The sequence below is a fragment of the Agelaius tricolor genome, unplaced genomic scaffold (genome assembly GCF_023055355.1).
Source record: "Agelaius tricolor isolate 1412-34295 unplaced genomic scaffold, bAgeTri1.0.p SCAF_10, whole genome shotgun sequence".
In the NCBI taxonomy this organism is placed as follows: Eukaryota; Metazoa; Chordata; class Aves; order Passeriformes; family Icteridae; genus Agelaius; species Agelaius tricolor.
The window spans coordinates 9105943-9129717 of NW_027269270.1; the positions used below are offsets into that span (position 1 = coordinate 9105943).

The 23775-nt window shown below is 37.1% G+C and overlaps 2 protein-coding genes across 6 annotated transcripts; one reads left to right on the forward strand and one right to left on the reverse strand.

Annotated features, from left to right (window-relative positions):
- Window positions 1–1434: 1434 nt before the first annotated feature.
- Window positions 1435–9447, reverse strand: KCTD18 (potassium channel tetramerization domain containing 18). Its single transcript, XM_071434271.1, is given in 12 exon segments — window positions 1435–1715; window positions 1718–1780; window positions 1783–1872; window positions 1875–2089; window positions 2815–2860; window positions 2863–2916; window positions 3261–3357; window positions 4395–4586; window positions 5486–5697; window positions 6793–6986; window positions 7324–7735; window positions 9426–9447. Coding segments are annotated over 12 exon segments (1743 nt in total). The 3' UTR covers window positions 1435–1569.
- SGO2 (shugoshin 2) lies at window positions 7435–20863 on the forward strand. Of its 5 annotated transcripts, none has more exons than XM_071434600.1 (11): window positions 7435–7737; window positions 8894–8983; window positions 10687–10820; window positions 12544–12826; window positions 13389–13564; window positions 13912–13989; window positions 14731–14813; window positions 15202–15428; window positions 15890–16051; window positions 18677–18821; window positions 20436–20863. In XM_071434600.1, the coding sequence occupies exons 3-11, from the start codon at window positions 10764–10766 to the stop codon at window positions 20539–20541; spliced, it is 1317 nt and encodes a 438-aa protein (XP_071290701.1). In that variant the 5' UTR covers window positions 7435–7737; window positions 8894–8983; window positions 10687–10763; the 3' UTR covers window positions 20542–20863. The 5 variants fall into 5 exon arrangements, with proteins under 5 accessions (XP_071290701.1, XP_071290704.1, XP_071290703.1 ...); XM_071434603.1 differs by having other exon boundaries at window positions 12662–12826; XM_071434602.1 differs by lacking the exon at window positions 8894–8983.
- The last annotated feature ends 2912 nt before the right edge of the window (window positions 20864–23775 follow it).

Sequence of the window (23775 nt, forward strand, 5' to 3'; positions counted from 1 at the left end):
ATCAAAGAATACTAGAGTACATTATGTTAGTGTCCTTCCATAATTTCTGCTTTGTCCTTTGTTCAGTGAAACTTTTTTTGTTGAGATAGGAAGAGCCTTGGGATTGTTGATCTTCAGGTTTATTTTTAAAGAAAAAACACTAGCTTAAATAATCTAAAGGTCAGCTGGTCTTCCATGTACACACCAATAGCAGAAAATTATAGTGCTCTACACCTTTATAGTCGCTACTGTTTATGGCAAAATGTCTCATGTTAATACAGAAAAATTTGGGGCTTTTTACTTGTGCAAATTATGTTTCAAGTCCTTGAAGTTCTAAAACCTGAAAATGTGATGGCTTTAAATGTTCTAGCAAATAAAACGTTTAAAGAACCCTTCTGTAATTCTAATAGTCTCAGGAATTTTAAGAACTTGCTTTTTGGCAATGTTCTTAAAGACAGCTGTATTTACTGTGCTGGAGAAGCAAAAGTAGTCATAAAAACAGCAAAAAAAAACCAGCACCCAACTCTTAGCAAGGGTACAGAACAAAGCCAGGTTTTGTTCACTGATTTAAACAGCTAAAAGGGCTCTTGAAAATCAACGATCCAAACTTGCCTTTCCTCTGCTGATAGAAACATACAGCAGCTCTTTGTTTCAGTATCATTATTCAACATTTGCCCTGCTACAAGAATGTCTCCTCCAGCCTGCACGGGGGGAAGGAGAGAGGCTTTTTCTTTAAACCACGGCACTTTGACCTCAACTTCTGTGCTTTGCTGCACACAAGTTGAGGTCGTGCCCTCCTGATCTGAAAGGACCTGCAGAAGGACATGGAAGGCCAGGTGTAACTCAGACCCTGCAGCCCCAGAAAAGCCATCCCCTAGCAGTGTGACACAAAATGCCACAGCTGCACCAGCCTCGCCCCAGTGGCAGATCACACCATAGTATTGTTTGTGTCTGTAAATGGGTGTCTCTCCGAAGAGAGCAGCCTTGTTACTGATACAGCACACTTCTTCCCTTCCTGTGTTTCTGAATTTTCTTTCAGTGTACGAGCACCGGTGATCCCTTGCATTGCTATTAAGAGCAAAAATGGTGATTTACCCTCACCAGAAGTGCCAGAAGGTGCATTCAACTTCTGGTGCTCTCTGCAGCACACATATGTTGTACACTTGTGGCAAACTTCTATCTGATAAAAGCTACTGACTTTTCTTCCCCCTTTCTTCCCCCTTCCCCCCTTTAAAGGTACAAACTGAGGTTCACTGTAGTTAAAATTGATAAAGAGGTTTTCTTTTATGCTGTGCAAATACGCACTTTACAGGACGGCGCAATGAAATACAAATGGGAGTTACTGGAAAGTTGAGCTGCATGTGCTTGAGTGATTTTTTAATCCATTTTTCTTCCTCCCTTACCAACAGCTAAAAATATCTAGAAATAAAGCAGAAAACACATTTCAGTGCTCTTAAAACAATTTCTTCCTGTGCTTTTCATTATCTTTTTCAGCACAATTTTCTACCTCATCTTGAATAAAGGATCACATGAGATAATGACCTCTTCTTCAACCACATAATGTAGAGCTGTCCAGTCTATCAGACTGAGTCAAACATTACCCCCTTTATCATTCTTAAGGGTATTACTTTCTGCTAATACAGCTGGTTCTTTCTTGTTTAGCACTGCAGGAATTTCAGCACAGTCCTGTTCACTTGTTTTACTGGATGTAGAAGGTGGTGGCTGAGATGGTGTCTCAAGAAAAGCAGAGTCCTTTTCACCTTCACTGCATGGTTGTTCACAGGCTTCTTACTCCCTGCAGCTGGAATGGCATTTGGCTCAGTGGCCCATTGCCAGCACTCTGCCTTCCTCAGGGAGCCTGGGACTTGCTGGGCACTGGTGTGCATGTTGTGGAGTGGTTTGAGGAACTTCTTTGTGCAGCATCAGACTTTCACTATGGGGTCATATAAGAATTGCTGCAGAATGTGAAGCATTGCAAGCAGCTATCTTTAATGAAGATGAATTCTTGACTTTTATGGGGGTACTTGTTGAGGGACCTGAGAATTTAATTGGCTGGAGACCTACTTTACATGGTAAACAGCTTTCTACTTCAGTACAGTCAATTAATCATCTGTAAAACAAAGAACTTCAATTTTAAAAAATGAACCATATATGTAAATTGTTATTTTTATAACATTATTACAAAACAGACCATCTGCAACAGCCTTTCACAAACAGATTTAAATGATACTGTAAGAAGCATAAATTAGTGCTCCCAACAGTTCATCACTACAATCAGGGCTGCCTTTCTGTGACTAGAACCATCAATCTCCTCTGCCTCTCTTAGATGACACATTAAAAACTGGAGCACTGAAGTGGCTGTAGGCTGGCTCAGGTGACTGTGCCAGCAAAATGCTGCTTTTAGGTAACATGTGGAGAATGGAGGTGTAATCACAAATATCACCATAAAACTGCAGAGAGGAAGTTCTAGAAATGCCTTTTAAAAGAATACATCTCCAAGTTATGAAAATCAGTTAACATTTTAAAGTTTTCATTTAAATTTCTGGTTTAGCAGTCCATTTAACTAATACTGCTCTCTGGCTTTTCAAGTTACTCCTTGCCAGGCTGCTGAGAAATCTCACCAGCCTAAAAAAAGCCCATAATTTTTTTCTAGCGAGTTCAGTTGTGCAATTAAGAACTATTTGATGTTTTATAAAAATGTAAATTAAAAAAAAAAAAAGAGAAATCTCAACTTGCATAGATATTTAAGGAACCTGAAATTATAGAGGGGGGAAAAAAAAAAGATGGCACTGTATTTGTTAATTAATTTTACACCACCTATGCAAACCAGTGTACCTTTGATAAACTGGAGGCATATGGTGCAAACTGACTCTCGGGGGCATTCTTCCAGAGTCTGACATTCAATCAGCTCCTGAGGCACTCTGCAGTAGCTGACACCTGCATTTCATAGCAGCATTGTACTGATGAGCTGAGAGAACACAGCCATGCATATTTACACCTGACTAAATACATGAATATGTGTATTTTATTATGCAGAATTTAAGCTCTCAACCTGCTGACATGAGCATTGCTGACAGCCAGCATGGTGCTTCATTCATGTCAATTTCTGTCCCCTCTCTGGAACATCCCATAAAACATTTTCTTCCCTCCAAAGAGGCACAACTATTTTACAGTGTTATGAAAGTTTATGCAGAGGTTTTTATTATACTTAGTTGGCAAATATTTTTTCTTATTTTTATGTTAAAAAGTAGTAATACTGAAATAAAAAATTATTACTCTACCTCTCCTTTTGCAGGCATCAAAAGCATCCATCATCTTTTTCAGTTCAGCTACTGAGTAATAGCTCCAGATGTATTGGATGTTATTTCCAGCTTCTCTAGGAATATTATTTTAAAGGTAACAGTTATGTGATTAGTTGGCTAAATCCTTAGAAATGTGCCATTGGTGAAATATATAATTCTTTTTACTAAATCCTAACTATAAGGACTTAGCAGTAAATGTTTTATAAAGCATAAGGAAAATGTTACTCTGATTTTTTTTTATTCAAATAAGAGGTTCTAATCCTCCTGTGAATGCCTATTGCTAAAATTGGATATTCATGAAAGGATAGATGTTCATAGAAGAATAATTATAGAATTAATTATGTAAAACCTATTTTTCTAGAATATACAGTAGGAGAACAGATACCTCATATGTTGCCAAATACCACTGGAATAAATATTAATGTTCCCAGCCTAAATTTAGGAAGATATGCATCCTAATTATAAAGATGATGAAGCATCAAGAGCTCTATCTTAATCAAAAGATGCACAGTGACACTTCTGACACTGCGCTGTGAGAGTGACAAAGACCAACTGCTTCCAGTTGTAAGTACAGGTCTGCCAATAATTTCCAAATAATGCCATGTAAATCCATTAATAGTGCAGTACAGCTGTACACGTTCTTTAAAGAATTAAAGCCATTTCCTTTCATCTTTGGTTTTCAGTGTTCAGCTATCTTAGAAGACTGCACAAAAGAAGTGCATGAATCACAACAAACTTTGCAAATGTTTCTAGAAGTTTTTCTGTATGGGGATTTATTCACTGTATTTAGTTTAAATATTAGAAAGTAATTTTTAATTGTTGTTTTAATTGTATTTTAAAAATATTAAGCAAAATAAGAACTTACAACTGCATGCTGATCACCTTGTGTGTACTCTCTCAAATTCTTAACCTCCCAAGTCTAGTTTTTATCTTGTTTATTTGTTTAATGTGGCCATTCTATTATCCAGCTGCTTTGGGAGCTGGAAAGATTCCTTCCACAGATTTATAGTACAATAATGCTGCATTATGCTACATATGATAATATTTAGGCATAGTTATAATATGTATTTATTCTCACTTCATAGTGCTTTCATGTTTGACAGTCACCTTACATTTGTACATGCTTTTACCATGAATTTTCATTCCTAGTGCCTTATTAATTGAATCAGTCCCATCAGCTCTTGTGGCATACACACCAATAATTTTACTTTCACAGCTTGCTCCAGAAGTGTTGAGACAGTGCAGGAGCCAAACTGTTGGCTTGGTGCAAACTAAATTGTAAGAATCACAGAAATCCAACAAAGCCTAGAAAAAATATAAAACATATAGAATATTAATAAGAATGCAGTATTTTTAGTTGAATAAGCTTTTCTATTTAAGTTTTCTTAACTGTACCAGTGAGTTCTTTTAAGTAAATCAAGGATATAGTTTTTCTAGGATAACGTCTGCAGTTATTTCTTACCTGATGTTACCAGAGAATGTTGTGAAACTAAGAGGTTCAGAAAGGCAACAGAAATAGTTAAAGGCAAGGCAGCTCCCTAACATGCAGAGAAATGAAAAGGCCTGGAATTGTTTTACGCTTTTCAAAAGGAAATGAGTAAGGGAGAACGTGAAATACAGAGACAACTTGCTAAGAGAACATAGATGACTGTCAGGAATAACACAGCCAGAGCTGGTAGTATGAGTTAATTTCCTGCCAGATGATTAGAATTAGCTTTTTAATTACAATACTCTAAAACCTTAGGATTTCAAATAATACACTAATTATCTTTTCTCCTTTCTCATTCTAAAGAAATGTCAGAGTACATTTTGTCTTACAAGTTTTAGGAATAATTTGTAAAACTGAAAAAGAAACCCCTTCCCAAACAACTTGAAGGGATCAAATCTAATTTCAAGTAAGATTTCAAGCCAAATAGGAAACTAAATTTCCTTCCTACTACACAAGTTCTACAGCAGACTTGCATGTACAACACTCACATTTAAACTGTTGCTGTACTGCAATGATGGTAAAAGCTGGTGTCCTTAATTATACTGACTGCATTATCAACTCTAGGATTTCTTAACCTAAAACTCTTAATTAACTCATGATTTAGTACAGTCACTAAGAAGTGCTAACTTGGACATTCTATAGTTGTAGTATTTGATGCTAAAGAAAGGCATGGGTTGGAGAGTTCAGCATCAAATATTTTAAGAAATGTCAGGACCTTTTTAAGCTCTATATGGGACCTTGAAGAGTGTATTTCCATTTCATTAGCCAAATGATCAGACAGACTGTATGGATAAGGGATTCCAAAATAATCTGCTTCCTCCTGCAGTGCAGTTCTAACTTTTTCATCTTCAGGAATCTGAATTTCTCCATGAAGATAATCCAAAAGATATTTGAACAGGTTTCCATCTTGACCAATTAGACATGCTCCTGAAAACATTAAGTTATTTAAAATACTTTACCAAGTCATTGAATACAGCCTTTTGTACAAAACTTCTGTGCTGGTTTTACCGAGGAAGAATAAGTACACTGTCTTTACTCTTTTTAAATGGTATTTTATTTTCCTGGAATATTTGTTATTTGAAGATAAAATTCTTAGTGCAGTAAACATTTCTTTGGAGTTTCAGTGAAATCACTCTTTACTCACTGTTGCAGGGATCTGTTCAATTTTGCTTCTAGACCATTTAAAAGAGTTAAAATCAGCATCAGTTCCAGTACACATATAGTCAAACCTTCCCTGGATATTGCTCAAGTTATACTGTGTGTGTTTCTTTTTCTCTCCTCTGCCTGCAGGGCTCGAGGACCCCACAAAGACCAACCAAACCATACGGTCTGTACAACAGGCTGTTCACTGCAACTGTGAAAGATGGTAGCAAAGTCCTGCTGTGTTATGCAAACTCCTTATGTTAAACATTTTGGGTATTTTAAACAGTTTTATGTATGCAACAAGGAATTACTATTCTTCATCCATCGTCTCTTTTAACTGGATCTACTTTGGCAGGATTTCTAAGTCACAAACAAGTTTGAAATTTGACCCATGAATAGTTTTATTCAAACTTTTATATCAAGCCATGGTGGTGAAAAATGCAATTTTTACTGTCGGAAACAAAGATCAGACCCAATTCTCTTTATGTAATGAACAGAGGGAATGAGATGCCTCTGGAGATTATAGGGGTTCACAGACAGACTCAAGATAAATGCCAAACACTCTGCCAACTTCAGTTTTATCTATTTTTGTCTTCTTACTGAAGAAGTACATTCCAAAGCCACAGTTTGGACAGGGACATGGCACTGTACAAATGTGTGTGTTTGCAAGCACAAATAGACTTGTGGAATTCAGATGAACTACCTGTACATATAAAGTCATGCATGCAGAATTGTTTTACAACCTGGAATTAGAAGCCAACTGATGCTTAGCAAACTGGGAAAAGATATACTAAAAAATTCATAAATATATTTAAAAGCATTTATTTGCCAGAGAGCTCCATGATCAGAATGTGATATTTAGAGCTTCAATGTATTTACCTGATTCATGCACTTTCAGAGGAAAGCGTCCACTAAACATGGGCGCCATGGAATCCTTGAAGCAGTGCAGAGACTCGCGCCTGGCTGTGTATAAACAGCCTCACACATCCAGTCATAGAATATCCTGGACATCTTCAACCTTGCCCTCTTCCACTGCATTTGCCAATGGTGATGGCATTACCAGCGATTCAAACCTAAACCAGATACAAATAGCAATCAAACTAATGTCGGCTACAGACTTAACATATCACATACAAGACCTAAGCAATAGCTCAGCTCTTGCACATCTGTAACAGGATACCACTTTAAAAACTGTTCTGGAGACCTAGTAATGCAAACAGCCAAATATTCTGCACCTTTAGTGTAACAATCTCTGGCGTTTTAGTTTGCTAGGAAACACAAAGCTTACTCTTTTGAGACAAATGGGCAAGCAGAGTTACGTGGTGAGGATGTGTGACTAGAGCTCTGGAAGGACAACCTGGAAAATCCTGAGCATAGTTCACAGCACTAAAAATGCCGCTGTTTTTGAACCAATGACACCGAGGCTTCTTTAAAAATCGATCTTTAATTAGGGCTGCTTTAACTTTCCGGGCCGCTCGCTCGCCCCTCCCAGCCCCCGGGTCGCTGCTCCGCCCAGGAGCGGAAAGCGCCGCGCGCCCTCGCCCCGGAGCAGCGCTCAGGGCCCGGCCGGGCCGGTGCCCCGTGTCACCTGCACGCCGCTGCTCCGCAAAATGCCAGCGGGCCGGGCCGGGCCGGGCCGAGCGGGGACAGCAGAGGGGCAGCCGGTGTGGCCTGGCCGCGCCATCCCCTCCCGGAGTCCCTGCCGCGGGCCAGCCCGGTGCCAGGGCCCCCGGGGCTCGGCTGCCGCTGCTCCCGGCGCTGCCGGCAGGGGCTCCCTCAGGCGCCCTCCCGAGTGTGGCTGACCCGCCTGCAGTCGGCTGCTCTGTAAGGCACAAACCGTGCTTAATTTTTATATATATATTTTTTTTTTTATATTATAAGTACGGGTTTACTCAGAGTGGGTTTGATTCTATTGCTGTTCCTATAGTTTCCATAGTAAGAATCTTAGCATGGTTTGGCTTGGAAGGGGACCTTGAAGATCATCTACTTCCAGCGATCCCGTGCCTTGAACACGCGTGGGGCATCCACAGGTTCCCTGGGCAACCTGTTACAGTGCCTCTCCACCATCACAGCAAAGATTTTGTTTTCCCTAATAGCTAATATAAACCTGTTCTCTTTCAATTTAAACACGTTTCCTCTTGTCCTGGCACTACATGCTCGTATAAATACTATTGTTCATCTTTCCTGTAAGTTCCTTTAAGGTACTGGAAGGCTGCAGTTAGGTCACCCCAAAGCCTTCTCTTCCCCTTCTCTTCTTGTGAACAAACACAATTCTCTCGCCTTTCCTCAAGAGAAGTGCTCCATTTCTCTTATCTCTTGATGGTCTCCTCTGGAGCCTCTCCACCAGGTCCCTGTGCCTCCTGTGCTGGCCCCAGAGTTGATGCAGGGTTCCAGGTGGGATCTCAGAGTAGAGCAGAGGGGCAGAATCCCCTGCCTTGCCCTGCTGCTCTCAGGGCTTTGGACGCAGCCCAGGACACGTTTGGCTTTCTGGGCTGGGAGTGCCCATTGCTGGGTCATGTCCAGCCTCCCCTCCACCAGCTCCCCCAAGCCCTACTCAGCAGGGCAGCTCTTGGTCTGAGAGCAGCTTGAGCTGACTCCTGTCATGGTGCTGCTGGGTTGATGGCAGAGGATCGTGAAGGTCTCTTCCATCCTTGATGGTTCTGTGATTCAGTAATGCAGGCAAGATGCCTCACCCTCAGACAGTCACTTAAAAAAGACATTCAGAAAGTGTCCTGTTAAATTCCTTGTCTGACATACAGTTATGTGGTCATCAAAATGCATGCAATAAACAATAGAAAGGTGAAAATAGGTTCTTGTTACACTTTTGTCTCCGCCTCATTACACAAAGTTTATATACATGAAAAATATTTCTAAAATGCAAGCTGCATTTTCTTTAAAAAAGATTGCAACATTATGTCTAGTTCCCATTTAATTCTCCTTTATTTGCTTACAAAATTTATTTTTTTGCCCAATCATACAGTAAAAAACTATTCTTTTGGATACAACTGCCAGGTAACTAGGAGTGCAAAAAACAGCGCCAAACTCTGGATTTGTGCAGACTTTCTGGAAGGTATGAGCTGATTATATGTTTAGAATATATAATATACAATATATTATATGAAATATATTTTATATATCATATTTACTATATAATGAGATAACTAAATCCCAAATATTAACAGTGTCTTTTTATTGCTACCTGAAGTCCAGTAAAAATCCACTTACTTAACTCTACACTGCACATATAAGAAATGTGCCTATGTTGTATTTAAATAGTTTACTCAGTTATATTTGCAATTCCTATTGATTTTCATCTTGTATCACCCTAATTTTTTACTCCTAATTTCCTTTTTGAGTGTTTTGTCACCAATTTAAGGTATTTAAAACTTCAGCTACAGGCTCACTGGCAAAAGGGTCAGACCAAATGATCTGTAACACACAGCAGCTACAGTTTCATCTGTGTCACTTGCTTTATTCTGGTCTGTTACTACATTTTTTTTTTTTGAGATTACCTAAATATTCATGGACTACCATGTTTTCAGTTAATATTTAGGACCATTAACTTTTAATTCAGACTTCAGTCAAATTAATAACATCAAGGAAAGAGGCAAATAAATCATATAAATCATCATCTGGTCCTAGTACGGGGATAATAAATTCTTTTTGAAATTGTGTAACTCTGAATTATCACTTATGACTTAAAACTCACTTCTTGTTATCTTAATGCAGATTTGTATTCAAATGGCAGTTCAGGCCATTTAGTAAAGCCATAAAGTAAACACATTTCATTTTTCTTGGCATCTAATCATGCTCCAATTGCAGCAAAGAGAGGGAATGGCATGCCAAGCACCAAGGCTCTCCTGGACAGTTCTTGACCAAGAGTCTACCCAGAAGCCAGGTTTATATATATATAAATAAACAGTGCAATAGGTTTTGGACCTCAGATTTAGCCATGTGAATTATCATTACAATTCAGGCTTAGTAGAGCATTTACTTGGCATAGAAGTGTGCAGCATAACCAGCCCCCACAAGCAAAGTGCCTTTTGAGCTGCATGTTTTGGGAAACGAACACAGGGATGTTTTTGTTTTGGTGTTTGCTAGTTTCCCAAGGAAGCCAGGCTTACATACTCATCCTCTACATATTTCAGTCAAATTTGATGGAGACGAAGAGGCATTAAGAAATGGATTTTTCATTAAGCTTGTGCAAGAAGTGGTGTGATTAGAGGAAGATAGGTTCTTAATACTATAATTTCAGGAAAAGCTGTATCATGAGCTCAGGTCTTGTTGGACATAAGAAAATCTAGAAAGAGAGAAGCTGTTCTACATAATCTACTCACCAGAAGTGCTTTAGTCACAGCTCACACTGTATTAGGCACTACAGGATTAATTCCTCAACCAAGATTCTTCTCAGACATGAATATATATGTGTATTTAGTAAAGTACAAGTTCAGTTCCCACATGATTAGAGCTTTCACAAGAGTCTGAGTGTCTTTCCCTCACTACTTTTCATTTCTATTCAGTTTAAAGACCAGTCATAGGATCCCAAGTGACTGAAACTCGTAATTCTGCTCTTAATATACATTTAAGATATATAGGCTGTGAAACTTGGCAGTGCTTTAAGTTCTTCCTTACTTTGAGTAGCTGGCAATTAACTGGAGATTTGTACATGTGAAGTGTTCCAGCATGGGAGTTCCTCAGTGAAGTGTAAAGGAAAGTATGACCATGGGTGGAAATGCAATATTTCACATTTTGTTTTAAATTTATTGCCTACAGTAGTGACATTAACACTAAATGGAAGCAAATTGGTGATTGCCTCTTCAAGACTTGAGACCTTTGTGGAATTGGAGGAAATGAAAACTCATTGTTGGATCTGGAGGAAAACATTATCTTGTGGAAAGGAGGAGGAGGTAAGTTCTGTTAGATTGCTTTTCTGTTTCTAAAGTTATGTAAGGTTTTTTGCTCTTTTATTTGGCCAGAGTTTTATAGTGGCTACAGTCACTTCCAAGTTTCCTTGTAAGGGAAAATGTACCAAAGGTATATGAGGTGTGCTGGATCAAAGCTGTATTTTAAGGATTTTGCACTTTCAGGGCCACACTGAAAAACTCTGTCATACATCATTCGCTAAAAAAGGTAGAAGTGAGGGACTCTCCAGATGCTCTCTAGAGCAGATGATGAAAACAGTAAGTTCATGAAGATCCATTTTCACATAATGCTACTCGTATGTGTGATTCCTTTGACTTAAGTTATAGAATATTGTAATGTTGGCACACAGCAAGGTAAGGTTTGTGACAATTACTGCATTACAGAAACTGATGCTTTTTATTTCAACCTTCTGAATCTCTGTAAATCTTTTAAAAAATCATTAATTTAGCTTATTATAAAATTACCAATTCCTGGATCAAATTTAGCAATTAATGTCCACCTGAGCTAATGGTAGAACTGGGCACATGTAGCCAGTAAAAGAGAATGTATGTGAAGAGAGTATTAAAGGGCTTTTGGACTTAAAAGAGATTTTGGGGAAAAGCATTTAGTTACACTAAAGTACTTCATGCAATTCGCAGGCCTGATATTACCTGAACCACATTAAAACTGGGCTTGCTCAAATTCTGTTGTCAGAGACTTCCTGCCCTTCCAAGTCTGTAGGTATGCAGGCAGCATATAATCTACTAGGCTGTAAATTTACCACGGTTGTCTTCCTAACTGCCTTGATGTCTGTCTATACATTGTTATTCCATGTAATAGCTCAAAACCAGCCAGAAAGAAATTTAACTTGCCACTGAGAAGGAATTACATGTTTTTCTGCCTTAAACTTAAAGGAAGTCTTTGAACTGAAAGCCAAACATCTCAAACTCTGGAGTATTTGGAGATTTCTACTCTCTTCCTCACAGTAAACTGAGATTGATGCTAAGCGTTCATATCCTTAATGTCTATTTTTTAAAATTTAATTGCATGTTATTAATGGTTGGTATTGAAAATGGCTTTCAAAGATACGTAGCTGGGAAGTTACCAACTCCTTTTTAAAGCACTCCGAGATGTCACTAAAGAGCCGGAACCGTGGATCAGCGGTTAATGACGGCTAATTTACCACTTGTGAAACGTCCTTGGCCGAAGGTGAGAGCCCAGCTGGGCTCCTTTACCGCAGCACATTCCGCACTGGGTGAGGCCCGCACCGCCGGCCGCTCCCGGCTCCGGGAGCCCCGCGCGCCCCGCCCGGCCCGGCCCGCGCGCGCCCGGCCCAACGGCGCCGCCTCGCGGCGGCCCCTGGCGCGCGCGCGGCCGTTGGCCCTGAGGGCTCCGGGGGCGGCGGGGCCTCGCCCTCACGCACCTTCTTTGGGCCGCCGGTCTCTGCTCCTCTGTCTCGGTCTCTTTTGGGTTAACTTTGCACCGTTTGTAATGCTGTTCATTTAAATGCGTCAGTTTTAAATCTGTCTGACAAAGCACAAGCTGGTCTGGTCGTATTGTGAAGTGGTAAAACCTGGGGCTTTTCCCCTTTATGTGTCAACTCGGATAGTTAATGTGAGGGAATAGACAAGCTAAAAAATCTATGATAGTTTCAGGTTTCATGGTTTACTAGTTAATGTCTCATTGTGTTGATTAATTCATTAATCTGCTTTAATTAACTGAACAAAGGTGAAGACTGAAGCAATTCTTTCAACTTCAGACCCAGAAGTCCTCACAAGACATAATAAACTCAATTTTGAAAAGTGTCAGAAAGACCATTTATTTATTTGGACGTTCCCCTTGACAGTGTACAGATTCATTTTGAGGATGGATAAAGGTGCAACTGCTAAATCATCATCTGCTGTGTTCACCTCAAATGCTGCTAAAGGATGGATGAAGAAGAGGGATGGAGCTTTACAAGCTGCAAAATGGAATGCTTCTTTAGCTTCTAAAATCAAAACTAAATTAATAAGTAAGTCCTGTTAAAATAAAACTGAAGCTGTATACTGTACTTAGAATGTATGTATGGCTTCAAAAGGAATAGTAATTGTGTTTAACATGATTAGCTGAAATTCTGCCTGTTACAACCATTCTGTAACAGATAAGTATAGGGAGGTTTTCATAAAGACAGTGGGAATATATATTTTTAATATAAAGCCTTTTTCTTTATGTTGTCAAAACTCACATTTATTATGAGAATGTTTGAACGTTTTAATTTGTAAAATTTATATATTTTTTTAATATTTGTGAACATTTTTATGCCTCTGAAACCATCAATTTTTAAATGTTTTCTTAAAATAACCTTATTTTTAAAAATCCAGACTAGAGCAGAATCGATGCATGAAATAAACTTGAAACAGACAGAGTAGTCATCAGAATGACAGGTACATAAACTGTTTTATATTGGAAAGTGTTAGGCTTTGCTGCTGTGGCACCAGAACCTACAGATAAAAATGTTGTCATATAGTGATAGTTCACACAGAGAGGGCCTGGAATTGAAGCTGTTGAAAATAATATTATTTTGTCTCCTTTAGACAACTCATCTATGTTTAAAGTATCTTTACAACAAAATAACAAAGCATTAGCTGTGGCTTTGAGTGTTGAAAAAGAAAATTCTCGCAAGCTAAAGAATGAGAAGATTTTTCTTCAGAAGGAAGTAGAAAAACTGCAGCTTCATAATATTTCGCTTCGTCAGAAACTAACCTGTTTGGTATGCTGCAAATAATATTATTTAAACTTAGAGCAGCTAAACTAAGCTTTTATCTTTGTTTGAAACTTAATGTTACTTCTTTAAGTGGTGGCTTAAAATACTTGTCTCAGATTTATGAAGTTATATCACCTGACAGCATAATATTTACATTTAATTTTATTTTTGTAGCTTTTTTTGAACTATTTTGTCTATCAGTGTGTATATCTATAGCTATTTTAGTCCCAGGTTCACCTTTATATTTATAGGTATTGAGATGAGTCTGTGCTCAATTAAGTAAAAAAAATTGCAGCATAGATTCACCTTTTATCTTCTTAACACTTAAAATATATTTTTTCTATTATATGCAGAATAAAACTCTTATTGGAATAGACACATTTTTGAATGAAAACCTCTTAACTGCAATAGAAATAAGCAGTCCTTCTGGGGTAAGATGCATTTTCAACTTTACTATATTGAACTTGTCTTCCAGGGTAAGATTTTCAAAGCGTCAAATTGAGTGCAATGTTGAAATACTATTTGTGTTGTAAAACATTTACCCCAATTCCTTAAAACTTGGGATTAAATGCGTATATTAAAATATATTTAATTTTACTGTACTGAAAATTTAGGATTTAATCTGGTTTCCAAAGTATCTAAAAGCTAAATATCAGTTAGCCTGAAAGAAGAATCATGTGGTAACAAAAAAAAAGTTTAGCACTTCAGTATGTAGAGAGCAAGATACCTGCCTTCCTTGCCTAGTGCTGCAATAAATATCTTACATCTGGAAACTTAACCAGAAAACTTAGTCCATGTTAGTCCTTGTGTCATGGAAAAAAATACAATCATTTTTTAAAAAAGGAAAATACTGTGTTGTCTGTTCTCAACTTGCTTAGTGTTGCTCTGTGCTTCTATATGTACAATGTAGTTTGTAGGAGTTATAGCTACATTTAGAAAGTCTGTACATTCCTTCGGGATAAAAGTAGGTTATGTATTTTGATGAATTTTGTAACAAAATATTTTGCTTTAAAATTATTGCCTGTGTTTGAATATCATGTATCTTCCATCAGTGCATGTATCTTTTTCCCATTCATTTTGTGGGGTTTTTTTCCCCTGTGGATATTTCCAATGCTTAAAACATAAGAGAATATTTAACTATTTGTATTTGCCTGCTCTTTTTCTTTTCAAAGGATCTCCAGAGTTCCTTTCCGGTGTCAGCTGGCCCAAGCAGCCCTGCTGGTGACAAGCTCAGGAGTGCACGTCGGTCAGCTCGGTAGGTGCTTGTGTGAAATGCCAAGGTGCTTGGTGTCTGTGGCCTTCTCTTACAGCTGATCTTTGCACCTTGTCCTGGCTAGTTTTGTGGTAATGAGAAACCATTTCCTGTTTAATCCAGAAATGACCTGTTTGCAGCCCAGAATTTAGAGAGAGAGCGGTAGACAAGACTGGTGTTTGAGTAACTCACTGCTTGTATCATGTGATCTCACCAGCCCAGAGCAGGATTTGCTATCATCAAAAATACACTTGCCCCAAGACAGAGCACAATTTCATACTTGAGTTCTTGTTTTCAGCTGTTATACATTGTTAAGAGAACATTTTGAGCACTTGAATGTCATGATGGAAAATGTAATAAAAATCTTCACAGTAAAATTTTCTCTTTTCAGATCAGTAGAATTGCCAGCAGAGCTTCCTTTCATTGCAACAGCTAATGCAAAGCAGCAAGGTAGCCCTTCTCTGGGTGAAGCATCAAATTCTTACAAGTGTACCACTAATTTGACAGAGGAAGTGCATTCAGATCAAGTCAAGTTTGCATCACTCTTGTCTCCTGGTACAAATAATCAAAAGTTCATTGAAACAGAACCAATGGTTGACAAGAATAGATTTTTGAAAGGTATGATGTATTTCTGTGAAAGTAATTTATTTTTTACACTCTCTGAGAATTAGTATTTAATAATTCATTACTCAATGTGCAATACAGAAGGTATAGTGATATTCATAAACTGTAATAAACTAGTGAAAAATAAATGCTCATCCATAAGTATAGGTGTCCTGATAATCATTTATAGAATAATATTCGTTGAAATTACATAGCTAAGATAACCAAATAATAGCTCAAATAGTAATAGAAAAATGGGTTTATTTATGTCCAATTTCAAAAGTCCGACTTCAGTAAATTATGAAATTAGCTCCAGTTTACTGAATTTTTAAGGACCAACCATAGAATGTGTGTATTTAGTTTAAAAATAAAAAGTATAATTTTCCGTACTTCTGGTTCAGCCTTCAGTAGTTTTATGCAGATGACTACACCCCATTCTTCTTGTCCCCAAGCTGCTGAAATTTTTCTCTTTGCAGAAAATCAACTGTGTGCAGAATTAAGTTGCAATAGTGCCTTCCTAACTCATGGAAAAAATACACAATTCTTAGAACAGTCTGAGGAGCCTACAGAACAATATCATGGTAGTTTATTGCCATCCTATGAAAATGTGACTGAAAGAAAGAAAAATGCAGTACTTTGTAAGTCAAAACCTCAACCTAATATTTTCATCAAAAACCTAAAGGATTTTGATAAAAAATGTAGGCCATTGAATCTGTCTCATCATACCATCAACAGTAGCAGGAATGCCAATGATAGGAATTTGCAGGAAGGTTCAAGTGACTTGTCTTGCCTTATTCTTTCACCTCTTAAATTTAACAGTGAAAGTAAGACAGATTTTAACAAGCTGCTTTTTACTGACAAGATGAAGCCTGAAGAAACTATCTATGATGCTGATATGGAGTTGACTGCCAGTGATGCAAGTGAACTACTCACAGTTACAGCAAAAGGCAATTATAAATTGCAGCAAAATAAAGTTAATAATGCCAGTTCTGACAAAATACTACCAAATTTCAGAAAAGTAAAATATTCTAAGAAGGATAAAGAAAAAATTAAAAGCAAGACTGAAGTCCATTCAAATCTGCATGTAGAAGAAATGCTCTCTAGGGCTGAGAATAGTGAAACTTCAGAAACTACTGATTCACAAACTCAGCTATTCCAGAATCAGACAGAACAGCTACCTACAGGAGATTCTGTAGAGCAACAGAATAGAACAAGTAAAGCTAAGGATTCCAGGGGGACATACCACGTTAATGTAATGAATCCAAGAAAACAAGAGACATATAAAGGAACATTCTCAGAAATGTTTGGAGAAGTGGAAGGCAGAATACAAAAAACAGACTCATGCTCAACTGTTAACAAGATCCAACCAGAAGTTTATTGTGCTGAAAATTTACCATTCCAAGATAACATTTCTGATGTATTGGCCTTACAGGAGGGCTTTCTGAATACAAATGAGAAAGATAACAAACCAACAATAAAGAGGAAGACTTCTCAAAACCTTTCCAAAGCAAACACAGAAAAATCCTGTAGAGAGGAAAATGGCCAGTATGGAGAATATATTTCAAAAAAATCTCAAACTGAGATAAACCAATGTGACAGCAGCAAGAGAAAACTAGACCAGAAGAATATTATACAGCAAAAAAACAACAGAAAAAGTAGTCACAGACAAGGTAGAGAAGCTGAAAATGACAGTCCTCATAAAGTTAGTCAGAAAGTAGACCAAAAGAGCAGCCATTTTTCACCAGGCAGATTGAAGCGTACATTGGCAAAGGCCAGCCGGAAAGGATGTGTGATACCAAAGGAAAATCTTACACGGTTCTCAGTTTGTAAAAATGAAGAATTAAAACACAAGGATTCATTGCTTGCAGAGGCTGGAAAGAAAGCCACTGTAACTCAGCAAATGCAGGTAGCTTTAGTTACTCAGAATGGTGTAGCTCTGAATACACCACAAGCTAAAGAACAGGTTGATGATGATGCTAACAGGTTAAAGAAGGTAGATTCCTCAGCAGTGGCAAGTAAACCCTCCCACATAAGTAATTTTCCTGATAAGCACGTAAAGCAGAAACAGAGGTTTAGTTCTGATATTACTGAGACCAGACCAGAAAAAAGTTATTTCAGGCATATTGGTCAGGGGGGTCAGAATATTTTGGATGACCAGGAAGCCCCTCATGAAATGAATTCCTTTGTGAGTAACTTGAAGCCTGTGATTGAAGTTGAATGCTGTAAGAATATGCCATTTAAGGCAGATAGTTCTTCCCAGGAAGGTCTTCTCGATATGGAGCTCCCAGCTCTTGATAACCACAATGCTTCCATCAACTTCTCTAAACTGAAAAGCTGTGAAATCCACAGGCAAAAGGATCGTAATGAAGCACCGGATGCTGAAAAAACAGAACAAAATATGGATCATATTTCTAAACAGAGTAACAAAAATACTCTGACACCTTGTCATGGTAAGTGTGTGGGCTAGAAAAAGCAAGGCATTTTGAATTAGGTGGTGCCTGAAATAGTGGTAACATGTTTTCTCTTAATTCTGTCCTCTCATTGCTTGTTAAGAGCAGATAAAATAGGAGTGGAAAAGGGCAAGAACGAAAATCACCAAAATCTTCTATATCATGTATCAGTTACAATATCTTTTTAAATCGTGGTGACCAATATCCTTGTTACATTTCAATATATCCCAAGATGATATTTAGTAGGGCAGATATGAGTAGTGTACATTCTTGAGGAGCAATTTTAGTTAAAGCATGTATTCCTTTTTTGAAGAATTCCATTATATTCAAAAAGATGGGGAAAGAAAGATAAAATAGCTTGAGCTTTTATCCAAGAGAAACAAGACAGGGCTACACTGTTCCCTTCTTAAATGGAAAATATACCTGGACTTAAAATTTTATTTTTGTTTCTTTAGAAACACTGCAACTCAACAGGAATTCCCATATCTAAAATATGTTGAGTAGATTTTTCTATAACTTGCCTATGGGCCAGCTTTGATGTGACAGTCTTTTTTAAAGTAAGATATATTAAGAACATAAGAAAACTTTAATGTAGTCTGGAAGATAGGTTTAAATTCTTCTATAATAAATACAATTATTATAATGCAATGTAGTGGAGTTAATAAAATGGAGTTATGCTGAGTACCTTTAGTGTAGGAGCAGTAATCAATGTGGCTGAATTACGAACACATATCAAAAATAATTACTAATTGAAGTTTACATAATGATTCACAAAATATTTAAAATGAAGCATGTAAACTGCTGTATTTACAGGGAGAAAAGCTTTCCAAGAACTGACAAATACTAGTATACAATTTCACACTTCTGTACCTAAATCCCCCCAAACTTCAGAAGATTCAGCAGCACCACTGAGACGAGGCAGACCCACTGTTTGCTACAAGGAACCCAGTCTTCAGAGGTAGGTGCACATAAATTGGGGCTTTTGTTCTTGTCTTTTGCGTACATAACTACCCCCAGTAAACATCAGTTATTAAACCCCTGAATAAACAGTTGAGCTCTCACAAGTCTCTTTTGAAAAGATGCTTCAGTGTTGATAAAAGGCTTCTCCAGTTGGTGTGGCAGAATTTCCAAGTACTAAAGTAAGACAACAATAGTTTTCAAATCCTAAAATATAGTTTGGACTAATAGAAAATAATAGTGAATCGTAATGGTTATCATGATATAATCCCCTTTAGAGATGAATAATTATGAATGTTATACTTAAAGGTAAATTATACCATAATAATGTCCTTGTAATCTTGTCAAATAGAAAGGAAATTTATGTACTAATATTATATAATTCAGTCGTTTTAATTTAACTAGCTGTATGTAATATAAAAAATCATTTAAGATATATTCATTTGATAGTTGGTTATATTGGATATATTATTTTATAATTAATTTGCCTCTTATTATTCTTGGTAAATTTAGTGGCACAGGATTTTATAGATTATTAAAAGACAAGACATAAATTGTGAAATAACTTCTGAAATTTAAAAGGGAATTTGAAACCCAAACTTCCATTAAGAAAACTAATATATTTGCCCTTACATAAAGGTCCTAAATATAAATGGACCTTTAGGTTCATCACTTCTGAAAATATTCTGTGGGATTTTTGCCAGAAAGTTGTTGAGGTTTTTCCATTTGGTTTGGATTTTTTAAGTATAATATTAATTTAAGAAACCGTTCCACTGTGTTGAGTGTGTGTTAGTAGGATGTGTATTCATGAGGTAAAGACAGTAGAAAGGCTTCCCTGGAACAGAGAAGAGAGTGAAATGATTATACCAACTTACTTTATGACAAAGGTATAAAAAACCTTTTTTTCTGGCAATACTGTGGCAGGAGGGGATAAATGCACAAACTGAAAAAAAAAATAGAGCACTGTTCTCATACAACCTCAAAATATTTTTTACTTCTGTGAGTAAGCTAACAGTTGAAGCAGTGAGTGAGGAAAAGTAGGAGCTAAAAGTAATGGAGAAAGTCTTCACTTTACCACTGGCAATTCAGAAATATTTATGCCAGATCATTTATAAAAAAAATGGTACGGGATTAGAGTCACACTTTTATTTTATTAATTGACTTATATGTTAAAATTCTGCAGTATTGCATACTGACGCATTGCCACTCTTTTACCCCAAAATAATAAGTTCTGTACTTCTGAGAAATGGTAACTAATAACAGAAAAAAAATGTTGATGCCAATCAACATTTTAGATGATTGTCTCATATTTATATTGTAGTTAAATTTACACTGAATGAGTGCCGTTAAGTGTTCGGTTTAAACAAGTTTTGAATTTTTTTATAGAAATATCACATCCTAATATGATAGAGGTCACATATTTCCAGCATTATTTTGGAAAGCAGTAGTGTCTTGCTTTTTCATACATACTTATTTGCCACGAGTTTAATTTCTTTAGTCTATCAAACTTTCATTAATGCTATTTACCATGTGAATTATTATGATCACATTACTATAGTTGCACGTGTGCTTGATGATATTCATACCTGATGTTTTTTACTTCTTTTCTTTACAGCAAATTAAGGAGAGGGGATCGATTTACAGATACACAATTCCTGAATTCCCCGGTCTACAAAGTAAAAAATAAAGGAAATTTTAAAAGCAAATCAAAATTTTATTGAGGAAGAGAGAATTGCCTTTATGGACAATACTTCTAAAATGGGTACAATTGTTTATGTATATATGTAAATGTTTAGCAATATAGAGTCTTTGTTGTTCTTTGATTAGTAAGGTCTTCCACAGTGAAATTTTCTGGAGAAGAGCCTCTATAAAAGGGGCACAGAATACTTTACTGAGGAAGGCTTATACAGGTGAGGCTCACTCCTGTTTTGCCTTTCAGGTCAGTAATTTTTAATCTGTTCAAATGGTTTGCAGCACTTCTTAAATTGTTAGAAAATAAATGTTTTAATGAGAAATAAAAATAAACCAGCTTTGGGAATTGTACTTGAGTTTTTCATGTTTGTTTTGAGTGGAACCAGTTCTCAGTGCTGGTTGGAACAGATACACGCATACCAAATTTTTATGAATTTATTGAAATAGATGGAGATAGTCTTTTTTTGATAGTTGACTTTTGGATTTGACAGAATCACACAGAGATTTGAATAAGGAAATCTCATTGGGAAAAAAAAAGCACTGCAATAGGAATTCAGTAGTAAATAGGGTCTAGAGAAAGCAACACCTTGAGTTTCCAATTGAGACTGCCCATGTGACAAGTAATACAGTAATGTCATACCATTCAGATTTCAGGGTTTGGTACTGCTTCCCCTCTGCATTCCATAATGTGCTGTCAGCTGACAGTTTTCTGGTAGTACCTGATTTGTAGATGCTACCAGAGGCTCACTACCTGCACAGCTTTTACACATTACAATAGATAAGGTTCAGGTTAATCTTGCAACAGAGAGGCATTTTTGATGAGATAGAGATCTAAGTTAACTTATTTTGGTTATAGATGGTGGTTCTTCATGCATATGCAATAGATGTTACTAGTTTACACAGGCTTAAAAATTGATCAGACACATTAATGGAAGAAAAATCTATGAGGAATTACCAGAAACACCATTTCTGGCACAGGATGTTCCTGAATTGCAAATTTTTGAAGGCTGGAAGATGATTCTAGAGAAGACTTACTATGCCTTTGACTAATTTTTGTACCTTTTCCAAGGACATTCCCTGGTGACGCTTTCAGAGACCAGTTCTTTGGTTAGTTTGACCTTTTGTCTAATACAGCATGTCTCTTTTTAAGAGGTGTAACTGATATGCTTAAATTTATAATGTATTCTTCAAAAGTATATTCTTAGAATACAATATATTCTTTTAAACATATTATAATACATTCTTTAAAACATTCTTTTAAATGTACTCTTTGTACTTCATTGTAGATTACATTGTAAGCTGGGAAGCTAATGGAGAAATTAGTCCTTTAACAGATGTTTAAGACAAGAAGGTGGTTGGGAGCAGATGGCATTGATTTGCAATCAGGAAATCAGGCTTTATGAACCTGATAGTCTTCTCCAACTAGCTTGGTGGGTGAGGGCAGAGCACTAAATGTTTGTCTCAATTATATTTGCTCTGATAACATTCCACAGACAAACTGACAAGGTATGGATTTGTTAAGGGCACAGTGAGGTGAGTTGAAAAGCTGGAAGGTTGTGATTAGTGCCAAATGGTCCAGCTGGAGGCAAAACATTAGAGCTCGTTAGGGTTTCACACTGCTGCCAGCAGTGATGAACACGTTCACTAACAACCTGTATGAGCCAGTGCACCCTACACAAGTCTGCAGGTGATCGGAAACTGGAAGGAGTGGCTGAAATACCCCATGGTTCTGTCACCATTCAGAGGGATCTGGTCAGGCTGGAGAAATGTGCTGAGAGGAATCTCAAGAAGTTCAATAGGAGGAACCTACATCCTTCTCCTGTGAGTTGCCAGAATTTCAGCTGTGCATTTTGACAGAAAAGGACTGATACATATCAGAACACACTCCTGGATATAACTTTTAGGTGTGTCCATTCTACACGTAAGTCTACAACCATAAAAATTAAGAGGCGTAAATGTATTATTTACAAACACTTAAGTAATACCACAACTGTTTTCTACTGTGGTTATTTTGTTATGGTCTGTAGCCCTAAGGCAGCTTCCTCAAGATCCTGTAGGACTTTCCATGTATGAATTTAGAGTTAAATGTATCACTAGTGAGATAGTTTACAAAGGGGACATTTATTCCCTAAACGGAGAGTTGTCTAGCTGTGGTTACCAGTTGCAAAGATCATGTAGAGATTGTAAATATACAGCAGTAAGTAGAGCAAGGTGTTTTCGTATAGAACCTTGCAGTACAAATAGAGTATTCAATCAGTATGACAATTCTTCCAATAAAAAACTTACCTCATCACCCAGGAAATGTCATCTGCACTGCAAAACACCTGTTAACATTATTTGGGAAGTTTCAGCAGACAGACTTTTTTCTTTCTGATACGTGCTGTGTACATCACTACATTCACCAAGACTATTGTGAAGAGGTGCAGAAATGGTTGGGAAGATAGATTCTATCCTTTTTCAATGTTATTTTTTAGAAAGAAGTACACATAGAAATTATTAAGCATTTTTCCTTGGCTTTTATTACCAAGTTTGAAATTAATTTATTTTATTTTTAATTGAAATGTTCTTGCTAGCTTACTATTTATCAACATCAGCAGCAGTGTCATTAGAAACCATCAAGAAATACCTGTTAAAACTTGTGTTCCCAGTGCTGGCACTGCAGCAGCAAAACACAATGGTTTTTTAAATGGTTGTTTCTCTCTACTGCCTGTGGTTTGAAAGCTAGAAACAGAGGCACATGTTTTATCTTCCCAGAAAATAAATAATCTCATTGGGCATTGGCTTAATTATTTTTTCAGTGAAGGTCCTGTTGTTCCACACAGCCTCAGGTGTTACCAGCTAGACTGCTAGGGTGTCCCAAATACAAGCATGAAATTTTCAATAAAAGTAAAAGGCCTGGGGGGTTATGCCTTCATTTCTTCCATTCCTTTAGTATAGATATCCTTCCAAGTAAAAAAGTATAAAGAAAGTGGCCTGAAGATCACGGAAGTAACTGTAAAATCATATTATTGCTACTGCCCTTCTTTCCTTGTTTTCTCCATCCTCACTCTTGTTGCTCAAATTGATGTTCAATAATAGAACACAGAGAAAACTCACTTTGTTATTTCCTAGGTTGCATTTCTTTTTATTGTTACAAAAAATTATAACATAAAAGCAGCATAAAGAATGTTGCATTGTCTTTGAACCTTCACTATATGTGATCGTTTTACCAGGTCGTTTGATATATTAGAAGCTCTTTCCAGGAAAATGATGAAAAAGCAGTT